A 25,497-nucleotide genomic window follows, 5' to 3' on the forward strand; every position below is an offset into this window, starting at 1 on the left:
AGTGGAGAGGAATAAATGGGATTAGGTCAGGAGTTTCAAATAGAGTTAGAGCTAAAGAAGGAGTAGCAATAATGTTGAAGGATAAGCTATGGCAGGAAAAGAGGGACTATAAATGTATTAATTCAAGGATTATGTGGAATAAAATAAAGATTGGATGTGAAAAGTGGGTTATAATAAGCATGTGTGCACCTGGAGAAGAGAGAAGTGTAGAGGAGAGAGATTTTGGGAAATGTTGAGTGAATGATTGGGGAGATGGAATCAAGTGTGAGAGTAATGGTGGTTGGGTATTTCAATGCTAAATTTGGGGTGCCAGGGGTAAATGTAAATGGGGAGCCTTTAATTGAGCTATGTGTAGAAAGAGATTTGGTAATAAGTAATACATTTTTATGACAAAGAGGATAAATAAATATACAAGGTATGATGTAGCACGTAATGAAAGTAGTTTATTAGATTATGTATTGGTGGATAAAAGGTTGATGGGTAGGCTCCGGGATGTACATGTTTATAGAGGGGCAACTGATATATCGGATCATTATTTAGTTGTAGCTACAGTTAGAGTAAGAGGTAGATGGGAGAAGAGGAAGGTGGCAACAAAAAGTAAGAGGGAAGTGAAAGTGTATAAACTAAGGGAGGAGGAAGTTTGGGTGAGATATAAGCGACTATTGGCAGAAAGGTGGGCTAGTGCAAAGATGAGTAGTGGGGGGGTTGAAGAGGGTTGGAATAGTTTTAAAAATGCAGTATTAGAATGTGCAGAAATTTGTGGTTATAGGAGGGTGGGGGCAGGAGGAAAGAGGAGTGATTGGTGTAATGATGAAGTAAAGGGTGTGATAAAAGAGAAAAAGGTAGCTTATGAGAGGTTTTTACAAAGCAGAAGTGATATAAGAGCAGAGTATATGGAGAGTAAAAGAAAGGTAAAGAGAGTGGTGAGAGAGTGCAAAAGGAGAGCAGATGATAGAGTGGGAGAGGCACTATCAAGAAATTTTAATGAAAATAAGAAAAAAATTTTGGAGTGAGTTAAACAAGTTAAGAAAGCCTAGGGAAAGTATGGATTTGTCAGTTAAAAACAGAGGAGGAGAGTTAGTAGATGGGGAGATGGAGGTATTAGGTAGATGGTGAGAATATTTTGAGGAACTTTTAAATGTTAAGAAAGAAAGAGAGGCAGTAATTTCATGCACTGGTCAGGGAGGTATACCATCTTTTAGGAGTGAAGAAGAGCAGAATGTAAGTGTGGGGGAGGTATGTGAGGCATTACATAAAATGAAAGGGGGTAAAGCAGCTGGAACTGATTGGATCATGAAAGAAATGTTAAAAGCAGGGAGGGATATAGTGTTGGAGTGGTTGGTACTTTTGTTTAATAAATGTATGAAAGAGGGGAAGGTACCTAGGGATTGGCAGAGAGCATGTTTAGTCCCTTTATATAAAGGGAAAGGGGACAAAAGAGACTAAAAATTATAGAGGAATAAGTTTACTGAGTATACCAGGAAAAGTGTACGGTAGGGTTATAATTGAAAGAATTAGAGGTAAGACGGAATGTAGGATTGCGGATGAGCAAGGAGGTTTCAGAGTGGGTAGGGGATGTGTAGATCAAGTGTTTACATTGAAGCATATATGTGAACAGTATTTAGATAAAGATAGGGAAGTTTTTATTGCATTTATGGATTTAGAAAAGGCATATGATAGAGTGGATAGAGGAGCAATGTGGCAGATGTTGCAAGTATATGGAATAGGTGGTAAGTTATTAAATGCTGTAAAGAGTTTTTATGAGGATAGTGAGGCTCAGGTTAGGGTGTGTAGAAGAGAGGGAGACTACTTTCCGGTAAAAGTAGGTCTTAGACAGGGATGTGTAATGTCACCATGGTTGTTTAATATATTTATAGATGGGGTTGTAAAGGAAGTAAATGCTAGGGTGTTCGGGAGAGGGGTGGGATTAAATTTTGGGGAATCAAATTCAAAATGGGAATTGACACAGTTACTTTTTGCTGATGATACTGTGCTTATGGGAGATTCTAAAGAAAAATTGCAAAGGTTAGTGGATGAGTTTGGGAATGTGTGTAAAGGTAGAAAGTTGAAAGTGAACATAGAAAAGAGTAAGGTGATGAGGGTGTCAAATGATTTAGATAAAGAAAAATTGGATATCAAATTGGGGAGGAGGAGTATGGAAGAAGTGAATGTTTTCAGATACTTGGGAGTTGACGTGTTGGCGGATGGATTTATGAAGGATGAGGTTAATCATAGAATTGATGAGGGAAAAAAGGTAAGTGGTGTGTTGAGGCATATGTGGAGTCAAAAAACGTTGTCTATGGAGGCAAAGAAGGGAATGTATGAAAGTATAGTAGTACCAACACTTATATGGGTGTGAAGCTTGGGTGGTAAATGCAGCAGCGAGGAGACGGTTGGAGGCAGTGGAGATGTCCTGTTTAAGGGCAATGTGTGGTGTAAATATTATGCAGAAAATTCGGAGTGTGGAAATTAGGAGAAGGTGTGGAGTTAATAAAAGTATTAGTCAGAGGGCAGAAGAGGGGTTGTTGATCTGGTTTGGTCATTTAGAGAGAATGGATCAAAGTAGAATGACATGGAAAGCATATAAATCTATAGGGGAAGGAAGGCGGGGTAGGGGTCGTCCTCGAAAGGGTTGGAGAGAGGGGGTAAAGGAGGTTTTGTGGGCAAGGGGCTTGGACTTCCAGCAAGCGTGCGTGAGCGTGTTAGATAGGAGTGAATGGAGACGAATGGTACTTGGGACCTGACGATCTGTTGGAGTGTGAGCAGGGTAATATTTAGTGAAGGGATTCAGGGAAACCGGTTATTTTCATATAGTTGGACTTGAGTCCTGGAAATGGGAAGTACAATGCCTGCACTTTAAAGGAGGGATTTGGGATATTGGCAGTTTGGAGGGATATGTTGTGTATCTTTATATGTGTATGCTTCTAGACTGTTGTATTCTGAGCACCTCTGCAAAAACAGTGATAATGTGCGAGTGTGGTGAAAGTGTTGAATGATGATGAAAGTATTTTCTTTTTAGGGATTTTCTTTCTTTTTTGGGTCACCCTGCCTCGGTGGGAGACGGCCGACTTGTTGAAAATATATATATATATATATATATATATATATATATATATATATATATATATATATATATATATATATATATTATATATATATATATATATATATATATATATATATATATATATATATATATATATATATATATATATATATATATATATATTATATATATATATATATATATATATATATATATATATATATATATATATATATATATATTATGGGGTCCACCTCTGGTGTAAGTTGTGGGACCCATAGCCTCGGAGAAGTGGATAAAAAGGCTTCAAGGAAGAATATTTGGATTTCTTCCTGAAGCCGTTTGAATATTCCACTTCCCCTACCACCCCATCTTTTAGTATATATTTTTTTTACCAATAGGAATATTTTATTACATAATATATGTATATATATATATATATATGTATAGATATATGTATATATATATATATATATATGTATAGATATATGTATATATATATGTATAGATATATGTATATATATATGTATAGATATATGTATATATATATATATATATGTATAGATATATGTATAGATATATATATATATATATGTATAGATATATGTATATATATATGTATAATTATTTAACACGTTGGCTGTCTCCCACCTAGGCAGGGTGACCCAAAAGAAAGAAAAACCCAAGAAGGAAGAAAAAAATTTCACTATCAGCCAACACTTTCACTGTCACTCATACATAATCAGTCTTTGCAGAGGCACCCAGATATGACAGTTTAGATAGTCACTCCAAACTGCCAGTATCCCAGACCCCTCCTTTAAAGTGCAGGCATTATACTTTTCATTTCCAGGACTCAAGTCTGGCTTACCAGAAAAAGTGATCACACCCACCAAGACAGCCACAACTGTAGGTCAGCTGGACAAGACCAAGCTGCCACACAGCTCGGGAAGTTTGCATTGTATTTATGGATTTAGATAAGGCATATGATAGAGGATAGGGGAGCAGTGTGGCAGATGTTGCAAGTGTATGGAATAGGTAATAAGTTACTAAATGCCATAAAGAGATTTTGAGGATAGTGAGGTTCAGGTTAGTAGGGTGTGTAAGAGAGAGGGAGACTACTTCCCAGTAAAAGTAGGTCTTAGACAGGGATGTGTAATGTCACCATGGTTGTTTAATATATTTATAGATGGGGTTGTAAAAGAAGTAAATGCTAGGGTGTTGGGGAGATGGGTGGGTTTAAATTATGGGGAATCAAATACAAAATGGGAGTTGACACAGTTACTTTCTTCTGATGATACTGTCCTATTGGGACATATTCAAACTGTCATATCTGTGTGCCTCTACAAAAACAATGATTATGTATGAGTGATGGTGAAAATATTGACTGATAACAAAAGTTTTTTATTTTTGGGTTTTTCTTTCGTTTGGATCACCCTGCCTTGGTGGGAGATGGCCGACATGTTAAAAAAAAAAAAATACCCAGAAAAATTAAGTAATCAAAAAACCTCAATTTCTGGGAGTTGAAAAAATTTGCCTCTTTTGATTTGTGTTTTTGTTTAATTTTAAGTTTCTTCATGATTATCTTTGCAGAATACCAATTGCATATGACATTGTGTATCGAAAGAGGCAAGCAACAATGTTCATCAAATGGTGCTTCATCTCTACTGTGACAGTTTTGGTATGTATATATTTATGGTATACTGTTATTATTCATGCAAGTATACAGTAGGTTGGTAGACAGCAACCACCCAGGGAGGTACTACCGTCCTGCCAAGTGAGTGTAAAACGAAAGCCTGTGATTGTTTTACATGATGGTAGGATTGCTGATGTCTTCTGTCTGTCTCATAAATATGCAAGATTACAGGTATGTCTTGCTACTTCTATTTACACTTAGGTCACACTACACATACATGTACACATTTATTTATACACACTCATCTGAGTTTTCTTTGATTTTATCTTAATAGTTTTTGGTCTTATTACTTTTCCTTTTATATCCATTGGGAAGTGGAATAAGAATCTTTCCTCCGTAAGCCATGCGTGTTGTAAAAGTCAACTAAAATGCTGGGAACAATGGGCTAGTAACCCCTTTTCCTGTAAAGATTACTAAAAAGAATAAGAAGAAGAAAATTGTCAAAGTGGGAAGTCTGAATGTGCGTGGATGTTGTGCAGATGATAAGAAAGAGATGATTGTGGATGTTATGAATGAGAAGAAGCTGGGTGTCCTGGCTTTAAGTGAAACAAAGCTGAAGGGGGTGGGAGAGTTTCAGTGGAGAGGAATAAATGGGATTAGGTCAGGGGTTTCAAATAGAGTTAGAGCTAAAGAAGGAGTAGCAATAATGTTGAAGGATAAGCTATGGCAGGAAAAGAGGGACTATAAATGTATTAATTCAAGGATTATGTGGAGTAAAATAAAGATTGGATGCGAAAAGTGGGTTATAATAAGCGTGTATGCACCTGGAGAAGAGAGAAGTATAGAGGAGAGAGAGAGATTTTGGGAAATGTTGAGTGAATGCATGGGGAGTTTTGAATCAAGTGTGAGAGTAATGGTGGTTGGGTATTTCAATGCTAAAGTGGGTAAAAATGTTATGGAGGGAGTAGTAGGTAAATTTGGGGTGCCAGGGGTAAATGTAAATGGCGAGCCTTTAATTGAGCTATGTGTAGAAAGAGATTTGGTAATAAGTAATACATATTTTATGAAAAAGAGGATAAATAAATATACAAGGTATGATGTAGCATGTAATGAAAGCAGTTTATTAGATTAGGTATTGGTGGATAAAAGGTTGATGGGTAGGCTCCAGGATCTACATGTTTATAGAGGGGCAACTGATATATCGGATCATTATTTAGTTGTAGCTACAGTTAGAGTAAGAGGTAGATGGGAAAAGAGGAAGGTGGCAACAACAAGTAAGAGGGAGGTGAAAGTGTATAAACTAAGGGAGGAGGCAGTTCGGGTGAGATATAAGCAACTATTGGCAGAAAGGTGGGCTAGTGCAAAGATGAGTAGTGGGGGGGGGGTTGAAGAGGGTTGGAATAGTTTTAAAAATGCAGTATTAGAATGTGGGGCAGAAGTTTGTGGTTATAGGAGGGTGGGGGCAGGAGGAAAGAGGAGTGATTGGTGGAATGATGAAGTAAAGGGTGTGATAAAAGAGAAAAAGGTAGCTTATGAGAGGATTTTACAAAGCAGAAGTGTTAAAAGAAGAGCAGAGTATATGGAGAGTAAAAAAAAGGTAAAGAGAGTGGTGAGAGAGTGCAAAAGGAGAGCAGATGATAGAGTGGGAGAGGCACTGTCAAGAAATTTTAATGAAAACAAGAAAAAAATTTGGAGTGAGTTAAACAAGTTAAGAAAGCCTAGGGAAAGTATGGATTTGTCAGTTAAAAACAGAGTAGGGGAGTTAGTAGATGGGGAGATGGAGGTATTAGGTAGATGGCGAGAATATTTTGAGGAACTTTTAAATGTTAAGGAAGAAAGAGAGGCAGTAATTTCATGCACTGGTCAGGGAGGTATACCATCTTTAAGGAGTGAAGAAGAGCAGAATGTAAGTGTGGGGGAGGTACGTGAGGCATTACATAAAATGAAAGGGGGTAAAGCAGCTGGAACTGATGGGATCATGACAGAAATGTTAAAAGCAGGGGGGGATATAGTGTTGGAGTGGTTGGTACTTTTGTTTAATAAATGTATGAAAGAGGGGAAGGTACCTAGGGATTGGCAGAGACCATGTATAGTCCCTTTATATAAAGGGAAAGGGGACAAAAGAGACTGTAAAAATTATAGAGGAATAAGTTTACTGAGTATACCAGGAAAAGTGTACGGTAGGGTTATAATTGAAAGAATTAGAGGTAAGACAGAACGTAGGATTGCGGATGAGCAAGGAGGTTTCAGAGTGGGTAGGGGATGTGTAGATCAAGTGTTTACATTGAAGCATATATGTTAACAGTATTTAGATAAAGGTAGGGAAGTTTTTATTGCATTTATGGATTTAGAAAAGGCGTATGATAGAGTGGATAGAGGAGCAATGTGGCAGATGTTGCAAGTATATGGAATAGGTGGTAAGTTATTAAATGCTGTAAAGAGTTTTTATGAGGATAGTGAGGCTCAGGTTAGGGTGTGTAGAAGAGAGGGAGACTACTTCCCGGTAAAAGTAGGTCTTAGACAGGGATGTGTAATGTCACCATGGTTGTTTAATATATTTATAGATGGGGTTGTAAAGGAAGTAAATGCTAGGGTGTTCGGGAGAGGGGTGGGATTAAATTTTGGGGAATCAAATTCAAAATGGGATTTGACACAGTTACTTTTTGCTGATGATACTGTGCTTATGGGAGATTCTAAAGAAAAATTGCAAAGGTTAGTGGATGAGTTTGGGAATGTGTGTAAAGGTAGAAAGTTGAAAGTGAACATAGAAAAGAGTAAGGTGATGAGGGTATCAAATGATTTAGATAAAGAAAAATTGGATATCAAATTGGGGAGGAGGAGTATGGAAGAAGTGAATGTTTTCAGATACTTGGGAGTTGACGTGTCGGCGGATGGATTTATGAAGGATGAGGTTAATCATAGAATTGATGAGGGAAAAAAGGTGAGTGGTGCGTTGAGGTATATGTGGAGTCAAAAAACGTTATCTATGGAGGCAAAGAAGGGAATGTATGAAAGTATAGTAGTACCAACACTCTTATATGGGTGTGAAGCTTGGGTGGTAAATGCAGCAGCGAGGAGACGGTTGGAGGCAGTGGAGATGTCCTGTTTAAGGGCAATGTGTGGTGTAAATATTATGCAGAAAATTTGGAGTGTGGAAATTATGTAAAGGTGTGGAGTTAATAAAAGTATTAGTCAGAGGGCAGAAGAGGGGTTGTTGAGGTGGTTTGGTCATTTAGAGAGAATGGATCAAAGTAGAATGACATGGAAAGCATATAAATCTATAGGGAAAGGAAAGAGGGGTAGGGGTCGTCCTCAAAAGGGTTGGAGAGAGGGGGTAAAGGAGGTTTTGTGGGCAAGGGGCTTGGACTTCCAGCAAGCGTGTGTGAGCGTGTTAGATAGGAGTGAATGGAGACGAATGGTACTTGGGACCTGACGATCTGTTGGAGTGTGAGCAGGATAATATTTAGTGAAGGGATTCAGGGAAACCGGTTATTTTCATATAGTCGGACTTGAGTCATGGAAATGGGAAGTACAATGCCTGCACTTTAAAGGAGGGGTTTGGGATATTGGCAGTTTGGAGGGATATGTTGTGTATCTTTATATGTGTATGCTTCTAAACTGTTGTATTCTGAGCACCTCTGCAAAAACAGTGATAATGTGTGTGTACAGTTCTATATTAGGTATACAGTAGAGTATGTTACTGCTTATTTTTCCCATTTTTAACATTCTGATATGACAGACCCTCTGACATTACCCCCACCCCATCCCCTCTTCCTTATTAGTCCTATTAATCCATTTTATCAAGGATTTACTGTAATAATACACTGCTGCCTAATTTCATACCAGACTTGTAAATGTCAGCAAACACTGCATAATCAAATATAGGTCTTACAGTATCTCTTTAAATATTGCTCTGATCTCAAATAATAGTGACATTTGTAAGAAAGACTAGTAAGAATAAAGATTTACGCATAGGAAATAGTCAACACGTTTTGAATGAAAACTTAACCTGTTAACTGCCCAAACGTAGATCTACGTTCTCTCGCCCAGCATTCCAAATATTTTGAAAAAAAAAAAAAAAATTAAGTAAAGAGGGCAATTTTCTGTGTGTAAAAAGACCAAAAAAAAAAATTTTTATTTTCAGGGTCAATACTTACCGAGATATAAGACCACGAAGTTGGCACATGAAGTTCTGCCTCATGCAGAAGTGTTGCCGATATACCTTTTTTCCCTCTTGTTTTGTAATTTATGTAATTTTTATGTTCTGATAATTACAATTTGTAGTTCTTGGGATTTCATAGCCAATGTTTCTTCTGACACTAATATTAAGTATTGAAATAGTACTCAAATAGTTGCAAACACACTGACAGGTGAACATTTTCACCTGCCTTGGTCACTTACTATTGTCTAGAAATATATACAAAGTATTTATAGGTCCCAGGAATGTTTTAGACATGCTGGAGTATATATGAAACTCCTTGAAGCATGGTGTAAGACCACCAAGTGTCACTCCACTGCTGACAGTGCAGCAGTGGAGTGACACTTGATGATTATGCACTGCCTTGGCTTTGTTCGTTTTCACTGTTACATATAAACATGTCTGTCTATCTGTTTGACTCTGTCAATCTGTCTCTATTTGTCTATCTGTCTAGCTCTGTCTCTGCTTATCTGTCTTTCTGTCTTCTTGTATGTCTGTCTGCTTGTCTCTCTTTCTGTCTCAGAGAGCCGCTCATGAAACGGGTATTACGCACGATGCAGAGTCGTCACGTCCGATTCTTGAGCAAGTGAAAATGTGTATTACTTGCCAGTCAGGCTGATTATGTCTTATATCTACAAGGACAGTACAGCACTTTTTCTGGATTTTTGGGGTAATCCTAAGTAATTTACACTGTATATGTACCTGTTAGACAAAGACAGAGATAGACAGACAAAGATAGAGATGGAGATAAACGGAGACAAGCATAGATAGATACAGACAGACAGACAGACAAAGACAGACAAAGACAGACAAAGACAGACAAAGACAGACAAAGACAGACAAAGACAGACAAAGACAGACAAAGACAGACAAAGACAGACAAAGACAGACAAAGACAGACAAAGACAGACAAAGACAGACAAAGACAGACAAAGACAGACAAAGACAGACAAAGACAGACAAAGACAGACAAAGACAGACAAAGACAGCCAAAGACAGCCAAAGACAGCCAAAGACAGCCAAAGACAGCCAAAGACAGCCAAAGACAGCCAAAGACAGCCAGCCAAAGACAGACAGACAGACAGACAGACAGACAGACAGACAAAGACAGCCAGCCAGCCAGCCAGCCACCCAGCCAGCCACCCACCCACCCACCCACCCACCCACCCACCCACCCACCCAACCAGCCGGCCTGCCAAACACATATTACACATGTTCCAGAATTGTTTCTCTTTACTTAGGGCATAGGTTTTAGGACATTGTGGCAAGATAACACTACCAGTGGTATCAGAATTGAAAGGATGTTGCACAAATGTTGCACATGGGTTATTATCAAGGTTTTTGATATTTCCTCGACCACTTGTGGCCACATCCATCTCAAGGCCGCTAAACTCGGGGTCAACATTACTTTCATCTTGAAAGGGGAGTGTTAATATGACATGACATCAGCGAATCCCTGGTGTTTGCCACGCACTTCACTGTAGCTGGCGCTCAATTGAACTGGTTCTCCCACAAGGTACTAGGTGGTCCCAGATTTTTTTTAATACTGTGCATACTAAGTGTTAAGACCTATTCTATCTCAGGCCAATCGTCACAAATTTGGAGGCAGGAAAAATAAAACGTTGATCTATGTTTGGAGCGCTAGTGGTAAGAACATAGATCTACGTTTGGACAGTTAAAGGGTTGAAGTTGGCATTCAGTTTAGGTGTTGTGTGTCAAACCTCTAGATTTATGTTGTGCACCAAGCCACATGAAAATGGGCATCCTAAAAAAAAAAAAATCACAATTCTTGACAGATTTCTATCAAGAAAATGCATGATAGAGGTTCATGAAAATATCGTGTACAAAATATTAATGCATTTCATTAACAAATCTGATTGAAAAATCACCATGTGAACTGAGCTCATTTGTTGAGACGACCTGCAAATTAAAAAAAACAACTTCATCATGGGAAATTTTTTATGACTATTTTCAGAAGAAAACATTGTTGATTTCACTTCTCAGTTAGTCTTTTGGCTATATCTATTAATATTACTCTAATATGGTTAATACTGACACATTGTACTTGAATAGGAATGTCTTCTAAGAAGGGAGATTTGGCCATGAATAAATTCATTGAGCATATTTTGAACAAAATTCTGTGGTTAGTTTTTATTTTAGGAGTTGTACACCCAGCTCAATAAATGGGCAGGACTGACAGTGATGCTCCTGACCTCCATGAAGGCCAAATTCTTCATGGGTCACTTCTTCCACAAAAGTCTGAAATTAGCAAATAAAGATACAGCAAATATGAAGGCTTTACTGTACAATATTATTTATGCTTGTACAGGACCTACCTGCTTGTACGCAAAATCAGAAGGGATGATCTAGAAAGAAGTTTTAGTACATGGGGGATATTATGGCATTCATATAGTAAATGATAACCAGCAATAGGGTTACCTTGACCCTTGCAAATGTGTTTTTGATATTTTAAACTAAAATATCAAAAGGTTTTTAGAATACAGTGGACCCTCGGTTACCGGCCGTAATCCATTCCAGAAGCTCAGCCTAAAACTGAAATAACCGAAAAATGAAATATAAATACAATTAATCTATTCCAAACACTCAAAGATATTCACAAATTTTTTTTTTTTTTTAACTCTTTGACTGTTTCAGTTCAATTCAATTCAAGTCAATTCAAGTTTATTCTCTATAAGGGTTACAATGTGGGGTTTACAGGTTTTGGGTATTGTGTGGTTTACATGTTATAAAATACTAATTACAGAGGGGACCACTAGGACACCTAGCCTGGCTAGGCATTTCGAGCAGACTTAGAATAATTCTTAACATTAAATCCTTACAGATTGTGGTATTAAGGCTAAGTGACGACTTCATAATTTGTTAGTTTAGCAATGTGAATGCTTTTGTTTTGGCACAATACAAAGTGTCTATATTGGAGTATCATAGGCAAACTTATGACTAGTTAGGATTTATTATTTTAAGATTAAGATTAGTATTTCTAGATTTATAGTCAGTAGGTGAGTGTAATTGTGAACCACCAGGTGGTTATCATGTAGTTAGTTGTCGGGGTGGATCTGGGAAAGTGATTTCCAGGTCTTTTTTTATATCTCCTTTTGTGTCAGTGAATCTGCTGGAGTAGTACAGTTGTTTGGCTTTCTTTATTAATTTGGTGAGAACTGTTGAATATTGTTTAAGAATTATTTTTTTATTATCACACTGGCCGATTCCCACCAAGGCAGGGTGGCCCGAAAAAGAAAAACTTTCACCATCATTCACTCCATCACTGTCTTGCCAGAAGGGTGCTTTACACTACAGTTTTTAAACTGCAACATTAACACCCCTCCTTCAGAGTGCAGGCACTGTACTTCCCATCTCCAGGACTCAAGTCCGGCCTGCCGGTTTCCCTGAATCCCTTCATAAATGTTACTTTGCTCACACTCCAACAGCACGTCAAGTATTAAAAACCATTTGTCTCCATTCACTCCTATCAAACACGCTCACGCATGCCTGCTGGAAGTCCAAGCCCCTCGCACACAAAACCTCCTTTACCCCCTCCCTCCAACCCTTCCTAGGCCGACCCCTACCCCGCCTTCCTTCCACTACAGACTGATACACTCTTGAAGTTATTCTGTTTCGCTCCATTCTCTCTACATGTCCGAACCACCTCAACAACCCTTCCTCAGCCCTCTGGACAACAGTTTTGGTAATCCCGCACCTCCTCCTAACTTCCAAACTACGAATTCTCTGCATTATATTCACACCACACATTGCCCTCGGACATGACATCTCCACTGCCTCCAGCCTTCTCCTCGCTGCAACATTCATCACCCATGCTTCACACCCATATAAGAGCGTTGGTAAAACTATACTCTCATACATTCCCCTCTTTGCCTCCAAGGACAAAGTTCTCTGTCTCCACAGACTCCTAAGTGCACCACTCACTCTTTTTCCCTCATCAGTTCTATGATTCACCTCATCTTTCATAGACCCATCCGCTGACACGTCCACTCCCAAATATCTGAATACGTTCACCTCCTCCATACTCTCTCCCTCCAATCTGATATTCAATCTTTCATCACCTAATCTTTTTGTTTAAGAATATCTTTGTGTATTAAGCCCTGTCTATATTGCTTTTCATATTGGCGTTTCTTATCAATGGATTTCAGAATGCTGCTGGTTAGCCATGGGCAACCAAGCCGTTTATTCGTGATCTGTTTCGTTTTTATAGGACAATGTTTGTTGTATAGTCTAAGTATTTTGTTAAGAAAAATGTCTGTCCAATCGTCAATACCATTGGCATTGGGGAATTCTGTAGGCCAGTCAACAGTCTCTAGGTCTGCTGTGAAATTCCTTATTGAGGCCTCGTCATGGAGTCTAAATGAAACTTTGTTGTATTCGAGTGGTGGCTTACTAATGTTTGTTAAGAGGAAGGTTGGGTAGTGGTCAGTAGTACTGTCTGTGATTATCCCTGATTTAAGGGGGGCTAGTATATTGGTCCATATGTGGTCTATTATGGTTGCACTTGTCTCAGTCAGCCTGGTTGGTTTAGTTATTGTTGGTATGAGGAGTGTGTTGTTCATATTGTTGATGAAATCAGTTACAGGCTGATCATCTGGTAGGCCAAGGTTGATATTAAAGTCTCCAGCTAAGAGAAGGTGGTGCTTGTTCATTTGTCTGTTTGTTATTAGTGACTTTAGATTCTCTCTGAAGTTTGGGATGTTTGTGTGGGGTATCTGGTATATGGCACCGATTGTTATAGGGGTCTTGAGGTTTTTACAGTAAAATTAGCAGAAATGTATTCCCCATATTCATCACTAAAGCAGTTAGTGCTAATACAAGATAGTTGGTTAGAGTAATAGATTGCAGTACCACCCCGAACTTGGTATGGTCTGCAGTTGTGAATTGCTGTGTATCCTGGTAGTGGGTAGATATCAATTGTCATGCTTAAGCCAGGTCTCAGTAAGAATAATGCAGGAGAAGGGTGTCTTTAGTGACTCAAGGAGTGCCAGGAGGTCATCATAGTGTTTGCTTAAGGACCTGATGTTGTAGTTAAGAACTGATAGACTTTGAGCAGTTCAGAATAGTGCTGGCTTGTGATGCTGTGTAATAAAGGCAGTTACTTTCCAATAAGTTTTGATTGTGTGTTAGATTATGGAGGTTTAGATCAGGGTCAACGTGATCATTCATCTTTTAGGTTTAAATAGTGGTTGTTTATATCCTGTATTATATGGTGAGTTCTAATACTGATTTCTGTAGTGGTGGGAGGTTTGGATAAGTATACCACTAAAGCACTTGGTCATATAGAGTATAGTCACTAATAAACATAATGAAATTGATATTGTCATTGTGTTGTGCTAGAATGAGCTAAAGTACAACTAAGTATAAACTAATACTGTAAAAAAACAAACAAATTACAAGTGGCACCAGACTCACTCTTGTAATTGCACTAAGGTCTAATATAATGAATTTAGTGTTGTCTATGTATTGAGCTAGAATGAGCTAAAGTACAACTAGGTATAAACTTATAATATAAAAATACAAATTAAAATGGTACTTGCAATTGCACTAGGGTCTGATATAAGTTGTTAACAAGATCAAGAGTATAACTAGATTTAAATTGACAAAATAAAATTCACAAATTAAAGTACCAAAAGAATAATAAGTAAAAAATAACAATGGCAATGACTTGGTTATAATATGATAGTAAGATGGTAGACAGGTACACAGGTACAAAGGATAATATAAAGGTTGGAGTTGAATATACTAACTTGAAAATTTGGCAACAAAATGTTATGAAAAGTATAAAATAATGATTAATTTACAAAAGTAAAATTGACTGGTAGTAAATATGGTGTTTAATAAAATTTTAGTAAGTAATATTTATTTATTTTTATTTATTATCACACTGGCCGATTCCCACCAAGGCAGGGTGGCCCGAAAAAGAAAAACTTTCACCATCATTCACTCCATCACTGTCTTGCCAGAAGGGTGCTTTACACTACAGTTTTTAAACTGCAACATTAACAAAAAAAGTAATGTTTATTTAAAGTATTAAATTTTAAGAACAGTTATTTGGATTCAATATTGCACTGGTAGTTATACTAGAGGTTATTTGGCAGTACAAGGTATTTAAGAGTACTCTAAGATAGTAAATGTGGTATTAAAACAGGTTATGGTAATTAGACAAGTAATGGTAATTAAATGATGTCAAAAATGTTAAGAGTAAATTGTAATGATAGTAAAAATGGTAATTAATTATTAATTTTAGTAAGTAATATCAATTAATAGTATTTAAAAAAATATGAGGTAGTAATATGGACAGAAAGTATCAGTTCAGCTAATATTTAAGCAAACAATAGTAATAGGTAGTAGGTTGGTAGACAGCAACCACCCAGGGAAGTACTACCGTCCTGCCAGATGACTGTGAAACAGAAACCTGTAACTGTTTTGCATGATGGTAGGATTGCTGGTTTCTTTTTCCCTCATAAACACGCTAGATAACAGGGATATCTTGCTACTCCTACTTACACTTTGGTCACACTTCACAGACATGCACATGCATATATATATACATACATCTAGGTTTTTCTCCTTTTTCTAAATAGCTCTTGTTCTTCTTTATTTCTTCTATTGTCCATGGGGAAGTGGAAAAGAATCTTTCCTCCGTAAGCCATGCGTGTCATATGAGGCGACTAAAATGCCGGGAGCAATGGGCTAGTAACCCCTTCTCCTGTAGACAATTTACTAAAAAAGAGAAGAAGAAAAACTTTATAAAACTGGGATGCTTGAATGTGCGTGGATGTAGTATGGATGACAAGAAGCAGATGATTGCTGATGTTATGAATGAAAAGAAGTTGGATGTCCTGGCCCTAAGCGAAACAAAGCTGAAGGGGGTAGGGGAGTTTCGGTGGGGGGAAATAAATGGGATTAAATCTGGAGTATCTTAGAGAGTTAGAGCAAAGGAAGGGGTAGCAGTAATGTTGAAGGATCAGTTATGAAAGGAGAAAAGAGAATATGAAAGTGTAAATTCAAGAATTATGTGGATTAAAGTAAAGGTTGGATGCGAAAAGTGGGTCATAATAAGCGTGTATGCACCTGGAGAAGAGAGGAATGTAGAGGAGAGAGAGAGATTTTGGGAGATGTTAAGTGAATGTATAGGAGCCTTTGAACCAAGTGAGAGAGTGATTGTGGTAGGGGATCTGAATGCTAAAGTAGGAGAAACTTTTAGAGAGGGTGTGGTAGGTAAGTTTCGGGTGCCAGGTGTAAATGATAATGGGAGCCCTTTGATTGAACGTTGTATAGAAAGGGGTTTAGATATAGGTAATACATATTTTAAGAAAAAGAGGATAAATAAGTATACAAGATATGATGTAGGGCGAAATGATAGTAGTTTGTTGGATTATGTATTGGTAGATAAAAGACTGTTGAGTAGACTTCAGGATGTACATGTTTATAGAGGGGCCACAGATATATCAGATCACTTTCTAGTTGTAGCTACACTGAGAGTAAAAGGTAGATGGGATACAAGGAGAATAGAAGCATCAGGGAAGAGAGAGGTGAAGGTTTATAAACTAAAAGAGGAGGCAGTTAGAGTAAGATATAAACAGCTATTGGAGGATAGATGGGCTAATGAGAGCATAGGAAATGGGGTCGAAGAGGTATGGGGTAGGTTTAAAAATGTAGTGTTAGAGTGTTCAGCAGAAGTTTGTGGTTACAGGAAAGTGGGTGCGGGAGGGAAGAGGAGCGATTGGTGGAATGATGATGTAAAGAGAGTAGTAAGGGAGAAAAAGTTAGCATATGAGAAGTTTTTACAAAGTAGAAGTGATGCAAGGAGGGAAGAGTATATGGAGAAAAAGAGAGAGGTTAAGAGAGTGGTGAAGCAATGTAAAAAGAGAGCAAATGAGAGAGTGGGTGAGATGTTATCAACAAATTTTGTTGAAAATAAGAAAAAGTTTTGGAGTGAGATTAACAAGTTAAGGAAGCCTAGAGAACAAATGGATTTGTCAGTTAAAAATAGGAGAGGAGAGTTATTAAATGGAGAGTTAGAGGTATTGGGAAGATGGAGGGAATATTTTGAGGAATTGTTAAATGTTGATGAAGATAGGGAAGCTGTGATTTCGTGTATAGGGCAAGGAGGAATAACATCTTGTAGGAGTGAGGAAGAGCCAGTTGTGAGTGTGGGGAAAGTTCGTGAGGCAGTAGGTAAAATGAAAGGGGGTAAGGCAGCCGGGATTGATGGGATAAAGATAGAAATGTTAAAAGCAGGTGGGGATATAGTTTTGGAGTGGTTGGTGCAGTTATTTAATAAATGTATGGAAGAGGGTAAGGTACCTTGGGATTGGCAGAGAGCATGCATAGTTCCTTTGTATAAAGGCAAAGAGGACAAAAGAGAGTGCAAAAATTATAGGGGGATAAGTCTGTTGAGTATACTTGGTAAAGTGTATGGTAGAGTTATTATTGAAAGAATTAAGAGTAAGACGGAGAATAGGATAGATGAACAAGGAGGCTTTAGGAAAGGTAGGGGGTGTGTGGACCAGGTGTTTACAGTGAAACATATAAGTGAACAGTATTTAGATAAGGCTAAAGAGGTCTTTGTGGCATTTATCTATTTGGAAAAGGCATATGACAGGGTGGATAGGGGGGCAATGTGGCAGATGTTGCAGGTGTATGGTGTAGGAGGTAGGTTACTGAAAGCAGTGAAGAGTTTTTACGAGGATAGTGAGGCTCAAGTTAGAGTATGTAGGAAAGAGGGAAATTATTTCCCAGTAAATGTAGGCCTTAGACAAGAATGTGTGATGTCACCGTGGTTGTTTAATATACAGTGGACCCCCGCATAACGATCACCACTGAATGTGACCAATTATGTAAGTGTATTTATGTAAGTGCGTTTGTACGTGTATGTTTGGGGGTCTGAAATGGACTATTCTACTTCACAATATTCCTTATGGGAACAAATTCGGTCAGTACTGGCACCTGAACATACTTCTGGAATGAAAAAATATCGTTAACCGGGGGTCCACTGTATTTATAGATGGGGTTGTAAGAGAAGTAAATGCGAGGGTCTTGGCAAGAGGCGTGGAGTTAAACACACAAAGTGGGAGTTGTCACAGTTGCTCTTTGCTGATGACACTGTGCTCTTGGGAGATTCTGAAGAGAAGTTGCAAAGATTGGTGGATGAATTTGGTAGGGTGTGCAAAAGAAGAAAATTAAAAGTGAATACAGGAAAGAGTAAGGTTATGAGGATAACAAAAAGATTAGGTGATGAAAGATTGGATATCAGATTGGAGGGAGAGAGTATGGAGGAGGTGAATGTATTCAGATATTTGGGAGTGGACGTGTCAGCGGATGGGTCTATGAAAGATGAGGTGAATCATAGAATTGATGAGGGGAAAAGGGTGAGTGGTGCACTTAGGAGTCTGTGAAGACTAAGAACTTTGTCCTTGGAGGCAAAGAGGGGAATGTATGAGAGTATAGTTTTACCAACGCTCTTATATGGGTGTGAAGCATGGGTGATGAATGTTGCAGCGAGGAGAAGGCTGGAGGCAGTGGAGATGTCATGTCTGAGGGCAATGTGTGGTGTGAATATAATGCAGAGAGTTCATAGTTTGGAAGTTAGGAGGAGGTGCGGGATTACCAAAACTGTTGTCCAGAGGGCTGAGGAAGGGTTGTTGAGGTGGTTCGGACATGTAGAGAGAATGGAGCGAAACAGAGTGACTTCAAGAGTGTATCAGTCTGTAGTGGAAGGAAGGCGGGGTAGGGGTCGGCCTAGGAAAGGTTGGAGGGAGGGGGTAAAGAAGGTTTTGTGTGCGAGGGGCTTAGACTTCCAGCAGGCACGCGTGAGCGTGTTTGATAGGAGTGAATGGAGACAAATGGTTTTTAATACTTGACGTGCTGTTGGAGTGTGAGCAAAGTAACATTTATGAATGGGTTCAGGGAAACCGGCAGGCCGGACTTGAGTCCTGGAGATGGGAAGTACAGTGCCTGCACTCTGAAGGAGGGGTGTTAATGTTGCAGTTTAAAAACTATAGTGTAAAACACCCTTCTGGCAAGACAGTGATGGAGTGAATGATGGTGAAAGTTTTTCTTTTTCGGGCCACCCTGCCTTGGTGGGAATCGGCCAGTGTGATAATATAATATAATAATAATAGTAAATAAGAAAATTACATAAGGTGACTTATGCTTACTAGTAAAATCACATAATGAGGTAGTTGATTATTTAATTACTTAAAGATTGTACTATGAAATTTGAACAATAATGGAGCAAAACGTACACTACACTACGTAGGCTTTTAGGTTGGACATTGTTTAGTTATTCTCTGTAAGATTAGTATCCCTGAGAAATCGTGATAGATCATTCTCGTTTGTGATTGTGTACAGTTGACCTACATTTGTTTTCCTAACTAGAATTTTCCCATCCCGTGTGAAGCATTGGTGTATTGTGTCATTATTCTCCTGCTTAAGTTTTATGACTATACAGGAGGTTCTGACGTTTTTTGGTAAGACACTCGTTTATGAATACCTCTTTCTTTACTTTAATAGATGCAATTATTAAGTCTTTTTTCCTGTCATGTGAGTGGAATCTAAGCATAACACTTTTTCTTCCATGGGATCCTAGTAACCTGGCTTCCTTTATTTATGACTCTGGTACTGTAACTTTTGTTTGGTCCTTTATGATCTGGAGAGTAATTTCTTTACTGTTCATTTGGCTCATATCACTGGGAAAAAGTGGACTGTTAACTATTACTGCGTCCGATAGTTTATCTTGCTCAGTTTTATCTACTTGGAGAGCAAAGTCACTGAACTGGTTATCTAAGTTGTTCTTCCATTCTTTTACTGCTTCTTCAACCTTTGTATTAAGAGATTTTATTTGTTCTGTATGGCTATCTATGACTGTTTGGATGGTTTTGCCATAGTCATTCCTGGTGTTGATAACTTTTGTTCAAGACTGAGGATTTTGTTCTCGAGTTGTGTCATCCTGGTGTCTTGTTTTGTTAGAGTCTCTCGAAGATTCATATTTTCAATAACTAAGGTGGAGATGCACGACTTTAGGGTATCTGGATCGTTGGTCACACCTGAGAGACTACTTGGTAGGTTGAATCCGGGGAAGAGAGGGGTGGATGGGCTGGGGGCAGCCATGTTTGTTGTTATTGCTGTGGTGTCGCCTTGAGTGGTGGTGAGAGGGGTGGTTGCTGGGCCGGCATCCTCCTGGCTACACTTGTTGAATAGTTGATTTTTCGGTGTTTTCTTGCTGGCCTTGGTGCTGTTTCCTCCAAGATTGTGCCTCATAATACTACAGGAATTGTTGTAGTTAAGAAGTTGTAGTTATACAAAGCTTAGGGTTACGTTGTTCGGCTGGCAGTGGGGTGTTGCTTTGCGTTTGAGGGCAGTCTTCCTTTGATCTCTATTATTTTCGATTTGTAGGTTTCACTGTTGGTAATCTTTGGTCATTCTGGGTACTACATTGGGTAGTGCAGTTTTGCTTGTAACTAGGTCATGATAGGAGCATTGGTGGCTCTGATAGTCGTATGTATATGTCTTATGATCCACCATGTTTGACGTATATATACTCAAAAATTCTAGCGGCTTCAAATCAAGCAGGAGAAAGCTGGTAGGCCCACATGTGAGAGAATGGGTCTGTGTGGTCAGTGTGCACCATATAAAAAAAATCCTTCAGCACGCAGTGCATAATGAGAAAAAAACTTTTTTTTTTTTTTTAACGCCGACTCTGTGGTGTATTTTCGTATAGTATTTATTGTTGTAGTCTCGTTTTCTTGGTCTCATTTGATAGAATGGAAAACATATTATAGAAATAGAGGTGATTTTGATTGGTTTTACTATGAAACGAACCTTGAAATGGAGCTCAAAGTAGGGGAAATGTTTGATTTTTGTCGATGTTTAAAAGTAAACAAATGATGTCATTGTCCAATAAATGTCCAACTAGCCATTCTAATATGCAGTCACGAATGGGTTGACATTATTTATACAATTATTACAATATTTCAGTAGTCTGCATAACAGCAAATCTTCTATTTTTTGTTTGCATAAAAATTCAAAATAGAAAGCAAGAGTAATATGAGAGGGGGCCTGGAGACGTGACTGATGAACAAAGAAAATGTTATTTTAGAGCCAGGAATGTCTACATTGTTCATTCTGGACCCTATTTTGAAATTGTCATATTTTTTAATTTTCGTGAAATTGGTCAAATTGCAAATTTCTGACCACATTATTGGGTAGTTGAAATCGGTAAATGGGCAGTTTCTTGTACTCAATCGATAGAACAAATGGAGTTCTAAAGAAATGGCTATGAGTTTGGTCGACTGGAACAGTGGAATTAGCCGAAAATAGGGCTCAAAGTGGGCGAAATCGCTGATTCGTAAATATTGCCGAGGTTGCTAACTTCATGAGAGTGTAATTCCATAAGTTTTCCATCTAATTTCGTTCTTTTGGTGTCATTACCATCAGGAAAAGATTCTCTATCATTTCATAGTTTTACATACACAAAACAATGAGAACTAAATAAAATAAATACTTTCAGCACACCGACCGTATCCCACTGAGGCAGGGTGGCCCAAAAGAAAAAACAAAAGTTTCTCCTTTTATATTTAGTAATATATACAGGAGAAGGGGTTACTAGCCCCTTGCTCCCGGCATTTTAGTCTCCTCTTACAACACGCATGGCTTACAGAGGAAGAATTCTATTCCACTTCCCCATGGAGGTAAGAGGAAATAAACAAGAACAAGAACTAGAAAGAAAATAGAAGAAAACCCAGAGGGGTGTGTGTGTATATATATGCTTGTACATGTATGTGTAGTGTGACCTAAGTGTAAGTAGAAGTAGCAAGACATACCTGAAATCTTGCATGTTTATGAGACAGACAAAAGACACCAGCAATCCTACCATCATGTAAAATAATTACAGGCTTTCGTTTTACACTCACTTGGCAGGGCGGTAGTACCTCCCTGGGCGGTTGCTGTCTACCAACCTACTACCTAGGATAAAATAAATACATGAGCAATTAAATCAGCATTACATACCTTCATTGAAGACTCTTCTTGGCTTATGGAAGATAGAGAGGAGGAGAGAGGCTTGAGAGTCACTGTACCCCTGCAACTCACTCTGCTTTGCACACGTCATTAATCACTGAAGAAGGCACATTCTCCCCTCTCTCTTCCTCCTCCTCTGAAGTAATTTCCTCAGCTGTGGTCTGTTGCTGTTCCAGATGAAGGTCTTGCACCTCTATCCTCTACCACCATCTCTGCCACCCTCTACCATCACCACTACCACCCTCTGCCACCATCACAACCACTACCACCATCACTACCACCCTCTACCACCATTACTACCATCCTCTACCACCATTACTACCATCCTCTACCACCATTACTACCATCCTCTACCACCATCATTATCATCCTCTACCACCATCACTACCACCCTCTACCACCATCACTACCACCATCACAACTACCCTCTACCACCATCCCAACCACCATCCCAACCTCCCTCTACCACCAACCCAACCACCCTCTACCACCATCCCAACCACCCTCTACCACCATCCCAACCACCCTCTACCACCATCCCAACCTTCCTCTACCACCAACCCAACCACCCTCTACCACCATCCCAACCACCATCACAACCACCCTCTACCACCATCCCAACCTTCCTCTACCACCAACCCAACCACCCTCTACCACCAACCCAACCACCCTCTACCACCATCCCAACCACCCTCTTCCACCATCACAACCACCCTCTACCACCATCACAACCACAATCTACCACCATCACAACCACCCTCTACCACCACCACTCTTGTACTTTGCTACAATTTCTTTCTTAAATTCCATCGTGTTTTTCACTTTCTTTACCAAAGGAACTTTACTAGGAATTTTCTTTGGGGCCATGGTTACTTATATCACAGTTGCACTTAATAAATAACCACCAAAAACAATGGATTATAGCAAAATGTTTGGATGAATGAGCAGAAGCTTCCTCATTCGCCCAAAGACACAGCCAGACTGACATGCAAGTGGCCAAGAGTTCACTGTAGTTTGAAAGTTTTTCTTTTTAAACAGGAAAATATTTGGGTTTTAATTGCTGTATTTTCAGTCATAAAATAAAAACCTTGTTATTTGGGCCACCCTAATTTAACCCTTTCAGGGTCCAGAGGCCAAATTTCGAAGGGTGCAACCAGTGTCCAAGAATTTTCAAAAAAAAAAATTGTTATTTTTTCCTATGAAATGGTAGAAAATCTTTTTCTGATGGTAATAAAACAAAAAGTACGAAATTTGATGGAAAATTGACGAAATTATGCTCTCGCGAATTTTGATGCGTCAACGATATTTACGAATCGGCAATTTTGCCGACTTTGACTCCCATTTTAGGCCAATTACATTATTCCAGTTGACCAAATTCTTAGCTATTTCACTAGTATTACTTCTCTTCTATCGAGCACAAGAAATCACCAAGTCATCTGTTTCAACTACAAAATAAAGTGATCGGAAATTGGTAATTTGGCCAATTTAACGCAAAGTTCAAAATATTCCAATTTTAAAATAGGGTCCAGAATAAACAATGTAGGTATTCCTGGCACTAAACTAACATTTCCTCTGTTCATTAGTTATGTTTTGAGGCTTTACAAATGAATTCCATTTTGATTTTTTGTTCACATAATGAATTTTTATTCAAACCAAAAAATAGAAGATTTACTGTTATGCAATATTGTAATAATTGTATAAATATCATCACCACATTTGTGAATGTATATTAGACTCACCATCTGGCATGTATTAGACATGTGAGGTTGTTTGTTTACTCTTGAACATCGGCAAAAATTTAACATGTCCGCTACTTTGAGCTCAGTTTCAAGCCATTTCCAGTGCTAAAACCAATCAAAATCATCTCTATTTCCATAATATGTCTTCCATTCTATCAAATGAGACAAGAAATCGCAAATACAATTATAACAAACATACAAAAAAACACTGCAAAATCGCTGTTTTAATCGAAAATCATGGTCTCAGTTTTTTTTCTCATACACTGTGCTGCATGATTTATTTTATGTGGTGCACACATACCACATAGATGTATTCTCTCATATCAAAGCCCAAATTTACCACTCACAGCTTATCAGAGTGAGCTGAGCTCATGGCGTAGATCTACGGTTTGGACCCTGAACATAAAGCCGTAGATCTACGGGACGTACCCTGAAAAGGTTAAAAGAGGAGTTTTGGTGGAAAAAGTATTTAGCATACATTATCACATAGGTATTATACTACTGTCAATTTTACATGGCCTGTATAAGATATAGAGTGTTATTTGTACCTTTTTTTTTTTTTTGGAGAGGGGGGGGGGGAGAAATGAACAGTGTCTGCACGACAAATGCTACAGTAATTTAAAACAAAACGACAGGGTTGGACGATATACTGATCTTGTTGCAACTTCTGTAACAAGGTTTATGTTTATAAGTGGAAGGTTAAAATAGTATAAATACAACTACTGTTCAGAGTAGATTTTTAAGTTGCCTTTCTTAAACTAGTTAACCCATAAACGGTCCAAACGTATATATACGTTTTTTCAACATTTGAAAGTATGTAAAACAAGTAGATCTTTTTGTTTTTTACATTTGAAAATGTGTAAAAAACTTTGATCTACTTTTTTTTTTTGTTATATTTGAAAATATGTAAAAAAAACGTAGATCTACTTTTGTAGCACTACACATGTGAACATAGATCTGCTTGGACCGTTCACAGGTTAATAAATAATGAGGTGAATTGGACACAAGAACAGCATTTATTTTTTGCAGTTGGAAAGCAGTGATATTAAATGTGTAGGAGTGCTTGAAAAAGGTGTTAACTAAAATGTATTAGAGAAATATAAGCATTATTATTAAGGTTTTATTGTGAAGTTAATTGTTAATATAACCTTTATTATAATAAAGAGGGTATTTGGGTTGCAAGAACATAGTTAGAAAAATTTGATTTCACAATTTTTGTTTCAGGTACCCATGGTTCAGATTGATTCCCAGTACTTTGGATGTCTAGTAATTGCTCCAGTCAATATTGTGATGTACAACATTTTTACTTCACATGGACCAGATTTGTATGGCACAGAGCCATGGACTTTCTATATCTTCAATGGTTTTCTCAACTTCAATATCATATTTTTAGCAGCATTAGCTTCACTCCCTGTTTATGTAAGTTCATAAAGAAACCATTTAAAATTATATAAATTAGTCATAGCACACATTTTATTATTATTCAAACTTTTGGATTGTTAAGAAAAATTTTAGCTGGTCTTCCCAAAGTTCCTTCATAGATTCTACTTAACTTGAACTTCAACACTATGACAAATTTTCTAGACCATTCTCTTTTACTTTCACTGATGTAACACACTCGCATATATACCAGATATTCAGCCTGTACAGTATATCTAGATACTACTTTTCACACCCTCATAACCTTTTCCTTGAGGGTTCTTTTACCTCCTTCCATCCACCAATGGTTTATGCGCTTTATCAACCTATTTTGCTCTATTATCTTGTCACAGTATGTGTAAAACGTTTAGTGCCAGCTGACAACAATTAGAAAGCCATATTTTTCCATACTTTGTTA

General features: G+C 38.1%; 1 protein-coding gene across 2 annotated transcripts in view; it reads left to right on the plus strand.

The window, feature by feature from the left end:
• The window catches only part of Alg9 (alpha-1,2-mannosyltransferase Alg9), a 106,364-nt gene that overhangs the window by 33,308 nt on the left and 47,559 nt on the right, over positions 1-25,497 (plus strand). For both annotated transcript variants that reach the window (XM_070098668.1, XM_070098667.1), the window contains exons 6-7: positions 4,637-4,724; positions 24,885-25,079. In XM_070098668.1, the coding sequence (XP_069954769.1) occupies positions 4,637-4,724; positions 24,885-25,079 (283 nt within the window). The remainder of the gene's footprint in view (positions 1-4,636; positions 4,725-24,884; positions 25,080-25,497) is intronic.

This window comes from Cherax quadricarinatus, chromosome 63, assembly GCF_038502225.1.
Source record: "Cherax quadricarinatus isolate ZL_2023a chromosome 63, ASM3850222v1, whole genome shotgun sequence".
In the NCBI taxonomy this organism is placed as follows: domain Eukaryota; kingdom Metazoa; phylum Arthropoda; class Malacostraca; order Decapoda; family Parastacidae; genus Cherax; species Cherax quadricarinatus.